Genomic DNA, 12,309 nt, shown 5'->3' with positions numbered 1-12,309 from the left:
TTGGGTTCCTCTGGAATAATCTGGAAAAAGATCCAAGTGGAATAATCTATCCTCACATCTCCCTGCAGACATCATATGGAATAAAAATAGAGCATTAGTTAAGCAAAAACCAGGTAATTTTAGCTGAGTTTGTGATGAGCTCCCAGGATTTAAAGCTCTTTCAGCTGCCAGGATTTTTAACTCACGCAACGTAAAACAAAACAGGTTTGAACACAGCTTGGATTAAAAATAGTTCTTTATATAGAAAGCTAAGATGGAAAATACACCAACTGCATGACATAGGCAAGATTTTCCTGGGAGGGTGAGTCTGGACTAAACATCATTGCCAGGTTCCCTCCAAGCTCAGTGATCCTGGGATTTGCAACACAGAAACACCCAAACGTGGAGAACAAAAGAGCAGAAATTCACCCCATTTCTTTGGCAGGGCTACAAACTCCCATTGCCCATTTCCCCAGGTCTCAGATGCCATCCCTCCCCTGGCACAGAACCACCACATCACCTGCAAGCCTCTGGAAATAAGTGCATATGCTGGGATCAAAGGATCAGAGTGTCCCTGCTTGCACACTGTGAAATAACCACATATGCACCATGGCCAGGTTTTGATATGTATTTTTATTTCCCTGCAGTTTTCACTTATCAAGAACAAGTAACAGGGAAAGTTGTCTGAACTAGTGCATAAACAAACATTCGGAAACACCACTACACGTATCTAATGTACAAGAACCGTATAAAAAAAGTCACTAAAACACTACACTACGAAGGTGTCCAACGCTTACAGTCAGACTTTTTCCAACCCGTTACTTGCCTTGTAGCCACAGGAAAACTCTCCAAAATTGAAAAGACAATCTTGCCACAACCCTCCCTCCCCCCCGCCCCCACCACCTGGGATGGCTCGATAGCTAGACATCCAATAATGAATTATTGCAATGATATAGAATGCAATACATACCTGGTAAAATATCCTTTAATGTGGTGTGGTACAGTTTGAAAGCCGGTTAAAATACGCAGTCTTCGGATAAAATGGCATCAAGGTGAAAATTTTTCTCAGATCTGCACATTTGGACATGTGCCAGATGCATAATTTTCCTAGTCAGTTTTTTTTTTCCTCTCCTGTGTAATTATTTTTTATAAACTGGTATTATAAATAGAAATATACATTCAAAATATATGGAAAAGTGAGTTACTACATTAAATTTGCATGTATCGATCCATCCCTTTCCCCTGCACAGTAATAGAAAATACTATTTTGCCTTGAACTTCATATTTGACAGTGAAATGCCACTAAAGTATTTACCAAAAAGTCCATCTAGTCAAATTGTGAAACAAAATGAACCAAGTGAAAACTTTACATTTCCTTTAGAAAAAAATTACAAGAATTTTGTTTCCTAGCTATGAATCTTTAACTTTTTTTTTAGACACAAAGTTGCATTTATTTGTACAAGATACAAAATGTAAACATGGCAAAATAAATAGTTTAAACAAGTGATGCAGGATCCCATGTCATGCTCATGATCCCATTAAAGAATTATTTTTTAATCCATTCAGTTGCAAATTCAAGTGCAAAAGCATGATGATGAATATCTACTATTCAAGTAACAGAAATAATATTGATGATACAAATAAACTATTTTACAAGGTAGTGATTTTCCCAATTTTACAAAATTTACATTATATATCGACTTAATACACGATATAATGGAGTCCATTCAGGTCTGTGTGAGTTCTCTGTGATCCACAGAGTGCTGTGTTTGCATTCAGCTGGAACAGGAGGAGCACAGCAGGGGACAGTTTGGAGGTTATGTCACTTCCATGGCCACTGTGGTCTCTGCGATGCCGTTCAAGCCCAGGCGCTCCGGTTCATGGTTCTCTCTGCAAGGCAAGGGGATCCCACATCAGAGCAGATCCTCACTCCTTTTACTCACTGCTTTTGTATTTGTATTTTATTTGTTATATTATGGATATCATTATATATAAATTATATTATTTATATTATTATTTATTATATTTATTTGTATTTTATTTGCTGTTAGCTGGGCCAGGCAGGAACTGTAACACACACACTGCAAACCTTGCTTGGAAGTAAATACTGGCATTTAACAACTGCTCCTATTCAACAATGCAGTCCCTTCTGTGAGATTATTGCATTTAACTGTCCACTGCCAGCCTAAACTATGGATTAAATCCCTCAACAACTGCTCCTGTTCAACAATGCAGTCCCTTCTGTGAGATTATTGCATTTAACTGTCCACTGCCAGCCTAAATTATGGATTAAATCCCTCAACAACTGCTCCTGTTCAACAATGCAGTCCCTTCTGTGAGATTATTGCATTTAACTGTCCACTGCCAGCCTAAATTATGGATTAAATCCCGAAAAGCTCTTCTGAAGGAACAAAGTCAAGATATAACTTAGCATCAGTTATTCTTTTAATGTACCAAGTGCTGTAATTCCCTGCTCATTCAGTTTTAGCACTAATTTTTTACTCATTTACTAATACTCATTTTTTACTTTTCCAATTCACAAACATGACTTTGTTTTTTGAAACACCATATAATCCAGGAGAGACTACAAACAAAGCCCAAATATTGCCATTTTCAGAGCAATTTGCCAGTTGCAAAGCTCCTGCCACTCCTGTGAAACATCATCTCAGTATCCTGAAATAACAGTGCTGCTGTTCAATGAGAATAAATACCTTAATGGTTGGACTTGATGATCTTAAAGGTCTTTTCCAACCTAAGCAATTATGAATTATGATTTTATATATAAGATACAGGTTGTCACTTTTCTGACTTGTGTTTTATATAAATATGTAACATATATCCAACATGTAAATATAAAAATACATGTGCCTGCCTGTACCTTACAATATTATACAATGATTTAGAGGGAACATGAGAATTTGACAGACTCTACCTGAAATGCTGCATGAGAAGGGACAAATGAAATGGTTAAAATTCCAACACAGCAGAAGCTGACCAAAAGTACCAAAAGGCAAGGCAGGTTATTTGAGGGGTTAATTTGCAAAATCAGCTCTTGTGCTTGCCATGGCCATGCTGAAGGTGCTGAGAAGCCTCTCAGAGGTGGAACAGACTCCCTCAGGTGCAGAGCTGGGCATGACCATGGAGAGGACACAGGCTGAAGCTGCACCAGGGGAGGGCCAGGTGGGACATCAGGAAGGATTTCTCCATGGGAAGGGCTGTCAAGCACTGGAACTGCCCAGGGAGGCGAGGGAGGCACTGCTGAGGTGGCTCTGCCCTGCCGAGGTGAGGCCGAGTCCTGCCTTGGACTCTGACTTTGGTGATTCCAACCAAACACTTCCATGATTCCAAACACAAATGGCAGCTGCTGCTGCCCTGTCCCCACTCACCTTGCTATACTGCTGATGGCACTGCTGGGAGTTACCTTTGGCACTCTGTCCATGCTGGCAGCAACTGTGGCAAGTTTTAAGGCTGTTGGCGAGGGCGCTGAAGTCCGTGTATTGATATGAACATTGACTGGAGACACAACGCTGACGTTGTTGAGGTGCACGGCGCTGGGCAGGCAGGAATTGTTCATGGGGAGAGGCTGAGGGCTGCTCGTGCACAAGGCTGGGATTAAGTGGTTTGTGGTGCTGTGGCCAACTGTCCTTACGAGCTGTACAGTTGAGATCCCTGGGCTGGATGATAAAGCCATGTTGGTGGAGTACAAAGTTCTGGAGGTTCCTGTAATGCAGAATAAATGGTGGGTGTTAAAAAGGTGACATTTCTTAGATGAAAAGCCAAAGATGAACCTCAAGGGCAATGCTTTGAGTGTGTAAGTCATTGATATCCATGCTTTACAGATTCAAAAAATGGTAAAGGTCAGATGTGGCAGCATGGCACACTGCCATTGATGCCTCAGCATTTAGCTTTTATATTTTTCAGATCCTGTACTGCTTTAGGGTATAACTCTAAAACTCCACAGCCTGTCAGCTGCTGCTCTCCTGTTTTATTCAGACAATCCCTCTAGGCCTGAAACTCACACACCTCACTGTCTCAGGCCCCAAAAAGTGTAAACAGAAGTGAGTTGGGGGGAGCAAACTGGGGGTAGGTGACTTCATTACCTGAAAATGTAATTGGAGGATTAACCCCTGATATGTAAATGGACCAAACTCATAATTATCTGAAACACTCGTGCCCATCATCCATTTTGGGTGTAACCTCTTGGAGGCTTCTGACTGCCCAAGGGGCATCTACTGAAGACCTTTAATAAATACCCACTTTGATTCTCTTGATCTTGTCTAGCCTCTGTTCCAGGCAGCCACTCCAAGGCATCACCATGTGCCTGATCTTCACCCTCCAAGCACTGCCCTCTTGGATATGAACTCAGAGAATCACACACAGATCTCTCTCTCATTCCTGGAACTGCTCCAGCTTATTGATTTTATTCAGTCGTGTTTTTTCTCCCTCTATTCATTTCATATTATCATTAACCCAGCCTGGCAGAAGGTCTATAAAACTAATCACATCATTAGCTGCTAAAACAACAAATTACTTTAAAAGCCTCTTCTTTGTCTTGGCAGCCCAAATCCCATTTGCCTCTTGGCACCGTGGAGATGGCACCAGCACAGGCAGCACCACAGGAGGGTGGGAGGGGGCACTGAGTGCCCATGGCTGCACTTTTTGGGACGAATCCTAAATGCAGTGAAACCTGAGGCTAACTGTGATGTCAGAAGAATTGCCAGTAAAGGCTGGTTAGTACATTTTTGGCTGAATATACAAGTGAGGTAACAACCAAATAATGAATCAACTTCTCCATTTCCTTCTTAAAGTTCTTTAATGTTTTAAACAGTTTATTTATTCCTTCATTACACACTTGCACTGCTTTTAAAATGCTGTCATTTAGACATTTGATCTGAAGAGATTATTAGAAGATAAACACTACCTAAGGAAAAGCAAAAATGCTCTTCCAAGGTAAAGAGGACTTGGTGGTTTTATTAATATCTATTGGACAAGGCTCTCAGGAACAGGATGGGATTGTTGGGGCTGTCCTGTACAGGGCAAGGAGTTGGACTTGGGTCATCCTTGTGGGACTCTTCCAGCTCAGGATATTCCATGATTCAAACCACTACTCCAAAGTACTTCAGAGAACAATTCTCAAAATCATCACAACTAAGAGATTTGATTTTCTTTGTTGTTATTTCCTAATGTTTTAGAAATCAGCAGTAAGATCAGCTGATAATTAAGAGCAGCTGACACTCTCAGCTCATTCCAGGCCAGGATTTTCAAGGGCTGCTCACCTGAAGGCTGGACAACACCGTTGATATTGTTGTGGCTGGTGTTCTGCTCCTTGGTTCCCTCGCTGCGCCCGGGGCCCGGGGCACTGACCACTGCAGAGGCAGCAAAGTGGGCACTGGCTGAATCCAGGGTTTTGGACATGCAGTCAGAGGTGCTGGAGCCCTGCAGGAAGAGGAAAAGGTGGCTCTCAATCATCCAAGTACAAAAGGAAACATGCCTTAGGACTGCTACAGTGCACAAGTAAAGCAAATAAATACAGCTTTGACGTGTGAGCTAATGCAGCACAACATGGAATATTTCTGTGTCACCAGAGGGATGGGAAGCTGGAAATCAGTGTCCAAATGAGGGTTACACAAGTGCTGCCCGATGCAGCAGGCCAGATCTCAGCACAACAAATCACTTCTGTTGTGTGTTGTTCAGCCTGGGGAAGGGAAGGCTCCAGGCAGAGCTCAGAGCCCTGGCAGGGCCTGAAGGGGCTCCAGGAGAGCTGCAGAGGGACTGGGGACAAGGATGGAGGGACAGGAGCCAGGGAATGGCTCCCACTGCCAGAGGGCAGGGATGGGTGGGACATTGGGAATTGGGAATTCCTGGCTGGGCTGGGATTGCCAGAGCAGCTGGGGCTGCCCTGGATCCCTGGAATGTCCAAGGCCAGGCTGGAGGGGCTTGGAGCAGCCTGGGACAGTGACAGGGACAGTCCCTGGGAGAAGTGGACGGGCTTTAAGGTCCCTTCCAACCCAAACCACACGGGATTCCCCATGTTTGGAGAAACATTTCCTCTAAGAAAACAACCCTGTCTTAAATGTTCTCTATTCTGTCTCCAGGCAGCTGCAAATCCCAGGATGTTCAGGATTTGTGGTACCTCCATCCTGTGACTTGTGCCACAGAATAACTGCCCAGCACATTCTGGAATCCCACTGTTAGTCCAGTTCCTACTGGAAAGACTCACCATTCTTACTGGAAGGAACATTAATTCTGCAATTTCAATTTATATCAACTAAGAAAATTACTTTGCACAGAAGCTTGAAGTGTTTTAAAGATCCAAAATTCATTTGTTTTGTTTAAATATTTTGGCATAGTTTCTTTACACTTACAAAAAATGTCATCAGTATCTGCCAACACAGAATCCCTGATTAATTGAAGTAGAAAACACTGAGGGGAAGGGACAACCAGCACAAGCAATTAGATATAAAATGCTTAAAGTAATATACATTTTCCTAGTAATAGACAACAGCAACAGCTTTTATACTTTATTGGGAAAAAGCTAACAGAAAATTAAGTGCAATGGAAAAACATTTTTCCCTTGCAAGGGATTCCAGAGGAAAAATGGGATTCTTTTAGAAGCCAGAATATGCAAGTATGCAAAGCTCTTTTTTCCTCTCAGAGATACCAATTTTTAGTGCTCACTGAATATCTGTTCATAACAGATCCCATTACCTCAGAAGGTAATTTTAATAAAGTCTCTTCAGAGCACTTACAGACAGGAGGGCAAAACCAGTGAAAACAAGAAAAGTTGAGAGCACACATTGATATTTTTACACTGGTAACTCTGTGGATGCAGGCAACACATTCAGCTACAAAGTCTCTTCCTCAACTTGCAAAATGCAGCCAACTTGTCAAAAAACCCCTGAGCAAATTGTTTAAATTCCCTCTGAACCACCCCACACTGGCTGGGGTGTCTCATTTGGCCATGAGAGATGAGCAGCACTGTGAGCACAAGGAACAGGCGGGGTGGGAGCAGTACCTGTGCTTTCAGATGTGTCTGTTGGGAGGAATGCTGAGATTGCTGCTTCTGCTGCAGCTGGGCCAGCTGCTGCCTCTGCATCTGCACGAGCTGCTGTTGGTGTGTCTGGAACTGCTCCTCCGTGATGCCCCCTGTGACTACAGGGAAGAAAGGAGCCACGGTTACACAACACACACGTGGGAAAGGCAAGAGTGCAGCTAAGGTGGGTGAGGATGGCAGGAGTCATGGCAGACGCACCAAAACCTTCACAGATTATGTAAAGGAAAGGTCAAGCTGTGTGTGTTTGTTGTGTTCTTTCATGGAATTAATTTGTAACAAAAGAATTCAGAGCTTTCATTGCTTTTGAGCAGTTTTTATCTTTGGTGGTTTTATCCCCAGTAGCTTTAGGCAAAAGCTCAAGAGAAGTTATTTGCCTGGCTTTCAGGAAAGAAGCACAGCCTAAACATCAGAGCTGAGGACAAAGCACCCTGGGCTGAGCTGGGTGCCTTCTCCCCCAGTGAACACTGACAGATTCCTGGACAGTTTCCCCTCCCACAGCCCCTTGCTGTCCCTTTGCCAACAGCAGAAAGGACCCTGAGGGAAGCACACGTCTGGCACGGGGCACTTTCTCTGCCAATTATGCTTTAAATGCACAATAGGTTTATTTTTGAGAAGCAGGTTAATGCCACCCCAGTAATCTCCCAGGCCCAACACATGTAGGAAATGAAGTTAGAAAAGCTCGTTTTAATATTCTCCCCCTGGAGAATCTGCACACTCAGTAAACTGAAAATACTGACAGGGGTTTGATGCTAAAACTGTGTGCATTTAACCCAAGAGCTGAGCTCTCTGGGGAGTAAGTAAAGAGAGAACTCACTTCTCAAAGATTCCCATGAATACATTTCAACACTTCATGCTCAGCTCTGTTTTTGCAGGATTGAAGCTGTGCTGCACCTCAAACACCTGGATTCTCAGGAATACTCTCCTACCCAGGGACACTGAGCTAACATTAAAACACAGAGTTTTATCCATCTTGCAGGGTTTGCCTCTTCCATTTACCACTTTTAGTACTCAGGGTTCTCCTGAAATTCCATTGGGAAAAAAATACCAGAATTAAGACTGCTTAGAAATTAGAACTGAAACCTCTTCTTTACTTCTACATTATTAAAGCAGGTTTCAACCATATTAGGAATGCACCTAGAAGTCCAATTATTTAAAAATTACTCCTCTTAAACTCCAGCAATATCATAATATCCAACTTAAGTTTATTTTGCATTTAGCTTTACTTTGTTCCTCTTGCAGACTGTTACCTAGAATTTAATTCCAAGTTAAATCAGCTCAACCTGCTACATTCCCTCACAAAACACATGGCACTGCTGAAGGCACCATGGCCAAGAACAGCATTATGGAATATTACATACATTTCTATTTTTAAGTTCTGAGGTAACAAGTCCCAGAAATGTGTTTTGTTTTACAGAAAGCTGTTTAAGAACAAGGTGAGATTTCATGTTTTCAATCTCCTTTCTTTCCCAGTTTGTCACAGACACAAAGTCATGGAATACCCTATTACAGGGAAGGTAATCCAGAATTCACTATTCCCTTGTTCTGCCTGTATGTGCCTGAATTTCAGGTATTTATCCAGTGGCCAAGCTGTTCACCTTGTTACAAACCAGAAGATGTTCATTAGCACATTAAATATCATTTGCTTCTGCCAAATCAAACACGTGGAGGGTCCTGGAGTAAAAAAGAGCAAACTCTGACCATGCCCCAAGGCAGAGCTCTGAGCAGGGTGAAGAGCTCTGCAGCTTCAGGGGGGTTTTAATTTATCAGAGCCTGACTGGGCTGCAAAACTGCACCACAAAAGAGGAAGAAAGTCACTTCAGCTTTCATTTCCAGGCTCCTCTCCTTGCAAAGTTTGGATTATGTCACTTCTCTCAGGACCTGAGGGCTTTAACCAAAGTCCATCCTTTGCAGGCTGCCCCAAAAGTGACATTGCTTCAATTACTCCTACGTGGCATTTAAGGCAGAGAAAAAATAATTCTAAAAAGTAAAAGTTGGTTCCACAAACAAAACCCTTCAGCTGGGAATAGCATCATGTGCAGCTGACCTCTCTCTAGGGACAACCCTTTTCCCATTTGCAGTGCTTATAACATAAGCAAGAGAGTAATTCAGCTCCAAAAACTGGTTCTTGGTTCATGCACTCATGAGGTATATTGAAGAAAAGTCTAGTCCCAGGCTTTTCAAATAAAAAAAAGTCTGTCTGTACAAGGCATTTGAGGAAATACCAGAGTTGCTTTACTAACACTGGGAAAAATATAACACAAAGGTATTTTTAAATATTCTTGTGTACCAAAAATCAAAGGAACTCCCCAGTTCTCTCTAAAATAAAAAAAATAAAAAATCATTTTAAGTACTGCCACCATTTCCTCTGGAGAGAATATGAAATCAGCTGTAAAATTAACTGATTTCAACAATCACTTCCCAAAGAGAATGACTCCAAAAAATGCAGTGACAATGCCTGTGCTCATTTAATGCACAACCAGACTCTGACCAGCCCCTTTAAAATTTATTCCCTATTTACTAGTGAGAAAATCCATCAGCAGAGCCTCTTGCTGGTTCAGTTATTTGGGGAAGAATTCTGTTGCCTATTGTGTCTGATCCTGTTCCAGAATTGCAGGATCTGGTTTGTAATTTAAATCTGTGACAAGAAAGGTCCTCCCCAGCCATAAATTCCATGCATAATGTACTTCAACTACTGAGGGATTTCCATTTAATTTAAATGTATTCCTCAGATGATTTCTAAAATTATACCAAGAGTTTATTACTATTCCTCCAAAAAGTGGCTCGGATCCATCAGATTTAGTTTTATTCATTTTTCAGTAATTTTTTTTACCTGCTCTTGATGTTTATCAATAATCCCATCACACTGAACTGCCCCTTTCTGCCCCAGCTGTGATCCCTCAGGCCTTCAAGGTCCTTCAAAAATAACTATGTAAAATATATAATACATTATATCTGGTTTTTCATGCAGCAGCAAAATGCTCCTGTGCCAATCTTTGTGCAGAGAACAATCTGAAGGTTACAGTGACCATACTGAGAAGCTGGGGAAGTACTGGGCTGGAATAAATATTCTGTGCCTCTGTCAGAACAATTTAATAGTACCCAGGAATTCTAGAGATCCATTATTGCAGAATGAATACCCATTCCTGCAGCTTTGAGAGAGATGGGACATTCCACAAGCACTGAAATTACAGAATTCATTCAGTCTATTCCATCATTTAATTATCCTGGTTTACAGAGGAGGATGGAGGTGGGATATATTCAGCTGCTTGCTGTTGTAGGAGATCTCATTTGCTGGATCTCCAATTTTTCAGATTTTTGAAGTATCAATGATTACGATTCTTTCCTAATTATAAAGAAGTGACAGTATTAAACTTGAGCCATTACAACTCTAGCTCACGAAGCAAGTGATGCAAACACTGCTCAATTTAAGCTTCAAGCAGTTTTTTCATCACTGGATGCTTCCACTAGCAACATTTTTACCATTTTCAGGCCTTCTCACGCCTGCTCAGGGCACTTAGGAACTTCCTACGTTTGTCTGAGTCAAAAATGAAAACTGCCAACAAAAATGAGCCACACCCACCCTCCCCAAGAAACCACCAGATTTGTTTTGCATTCATAACGAGAATCCTTCTACCCTTAAACAAGGTTAGACCAATTAGTGCCATTAAGATTTAATTAGACCTAAACAATTCTTCATATGAGCAGAATCCCTGCTTTGAATAAGGTTTGAATCCAGCACTTGAAATTCTAATGGAAGCAAAGCAGGAGGAAGAAGTGTTTGTGGGAAGTTTCTGTATGTCAGGTTGTAGCTGTGGTTAGCTCCACACCAGTGCTGAAGATCTCACCAGTCCCAGCCACAAAGAAAACCAAAATTCAGTGTTTTAAACCCCAGAAGCAGCCAAATCCTTGCCTACCTGATATGCCATTCTTGCTGGTGTTCAATAAAGCTACAGATGCTGCAGAGACTCTTTTATTATTCACAGTCTGCCCTGCTTTCCTTGAGGTACATTCTTCACTATCACTGTCCTGGAGATTGAGTAGCCTGGGCTGGAAACACTGCAGTCGACATGATCTGATATTGCTTAGGATTTCAGGAAGGGACAGTCTGTTTTCACAAGGTTTATTGGAAGCATTGGTCCGTGAAAAATTAGAAGAAAAGTCTAAAGTCTGGGAAGAGCTTGAAAAACTGCTCAGCATTTCCGGGTCAATCTGCCTCAAGACAGGATCATGTTCTGTGGATATTCGGTCCATGATAACCCTGAGCAAAGAGGAGCAGGACAATCATTAGCTTCATGAGCTCTCTTTAATACTTGTATCCCTTGAGGGGGAATGAGGAATTAGAAATAACCCAACTGTACCTTCCACCCCTGCCAATCCTCCTCCTTGCAAAGCCTATACATCTCCTTGGGATTGTGAGGGTTGTAAGGCAGTGCCTGAACCTCAGTTTGTCCAATTCTGCCAATTCTGGGCTTTCGTACGAAGAATTCGTTTGGTCCAAGCGAGGCTGTGAAGAAAGAAAAGCCAGTTTTATACTCCAGGGTGCTTGGATGAGGGCACTGCTGGGTATCACGCACAGGCTTCAGGACAGAACATGGGGTTTATGCTGAGTTAACCAAGAACAGCTTCAGTAGTTAAAAAATAAACTCTAAATATTAGGCTGTTAAATACTTTGCATCTAACAGCAATGGAAACGTTGGAGAAAATGAAAATAAAAGTTTTCAGTCATCTCAACAACTTTTGGCAAAGGAATTAATTCATAGGCTAAGGGAAAAAAGAAAGAAGGATGAATTCTAAGCAAAGTGGCAAGTTCAGCTTGGACCCTTCAGAGCCAAGCAGAAAAGGGGATGCTCCTGCAATTGTCTCTGGACTCACCAAAGCATCAAAGCTTTGGTGGTGAGAGGGAACAGAACTGCACCATTGCCACTATGCCAACATAAATTCAAAGAAACCAGCACTAAACCCAAGAGCTCAGCATAATACTGCATATTCTTACAGCATAATACTGGCATCCTGCTCTTCTCCTGAAAGCACAAGGTCCATCAGGATCATTTTCTTCTTCTGCTTCTGACACTGGTGAGGGTACCTAGGCCAGAAAACAATGTCATTCTCCCAGCTGCCACATTTGCATAATTGTATTTATTATAAAAGTTTGTGTTTATATAAGAGAACTGCCATGTTTGTCACAGCTTGGAAGCAAACTCAGTTTACAAAAGCTGCTTTTAAATATAGTCAGAGCTGGGACAAGCCAGACTGGGCAAAGGCCAGCTAACGGGAAT

At 42.0% G+C, this 12,309-nt stretch overlaps 1 protein-coding gene across 2 annotated transcripts in view; it reads right to left on the bottom strand.

The window, feature by feature from the left end:
- Positions 1-592: 592 nt before the first annotated feature.
- EPC2 (enhancer of polycomb homolog 2) overlaps positions 593-12,309 on the bottom strand; it is a 35,764-nt gene continuing 24,047 nt past the window's right edge. For both annotated transcript variants that reach the window (XM_039698357.1, XM_039698366.1), the window contains exons 8-14: positions 12,027-12,116; positions 11,392-11,537; positions 10,948-11,291; positions 6,995-7,131; positions 5,256-5,415; positions 3,366-3,699; positions 593-1,869 (exon numbers count right to left, since the gene is read on the bottom strand). In XM_039698357.1, the coding sequence (XP_039554291.1) occupies positions 1,797-1,869; positions 3,366-3,699; positions 5,256-5,415; positions 6,995-7,131; positions 10,948-11,291; positions 11,392-11,537; positions 12,027-12,116 (1,284 nt within the window). In that variant the 3' untranslated portion in view covers positions 593-1,796. The remainder of the gene's footprint in view (positions 1,870-3,365; positions 3,700-5,255; positions 5,416-6,994; positions 7,132-10,947; positions 11,292-11,391; positions 11,538-12,026; positions 12,117-12,309) is intronic.

The sequence above is a fragment of the Passer montanus genome, unplaced genomic scaffold, assembly GCF_014805655.1.
Source record: "Passer montanus isolate IOZ18808 unplaced genomic scaffold, ASM1480565v1 scaffold1, whole genome shotgun sequence".
NCBI classification, from domain to species: domain Eukaryota; kingdom Metazoa; phylum Chordata; class Aves; order Passeriformes; family Passeridae; genus Passer; species Passer montanus.
This window is presented reverse-complemented; position numbering and strand designations above follow the sequence as displayed.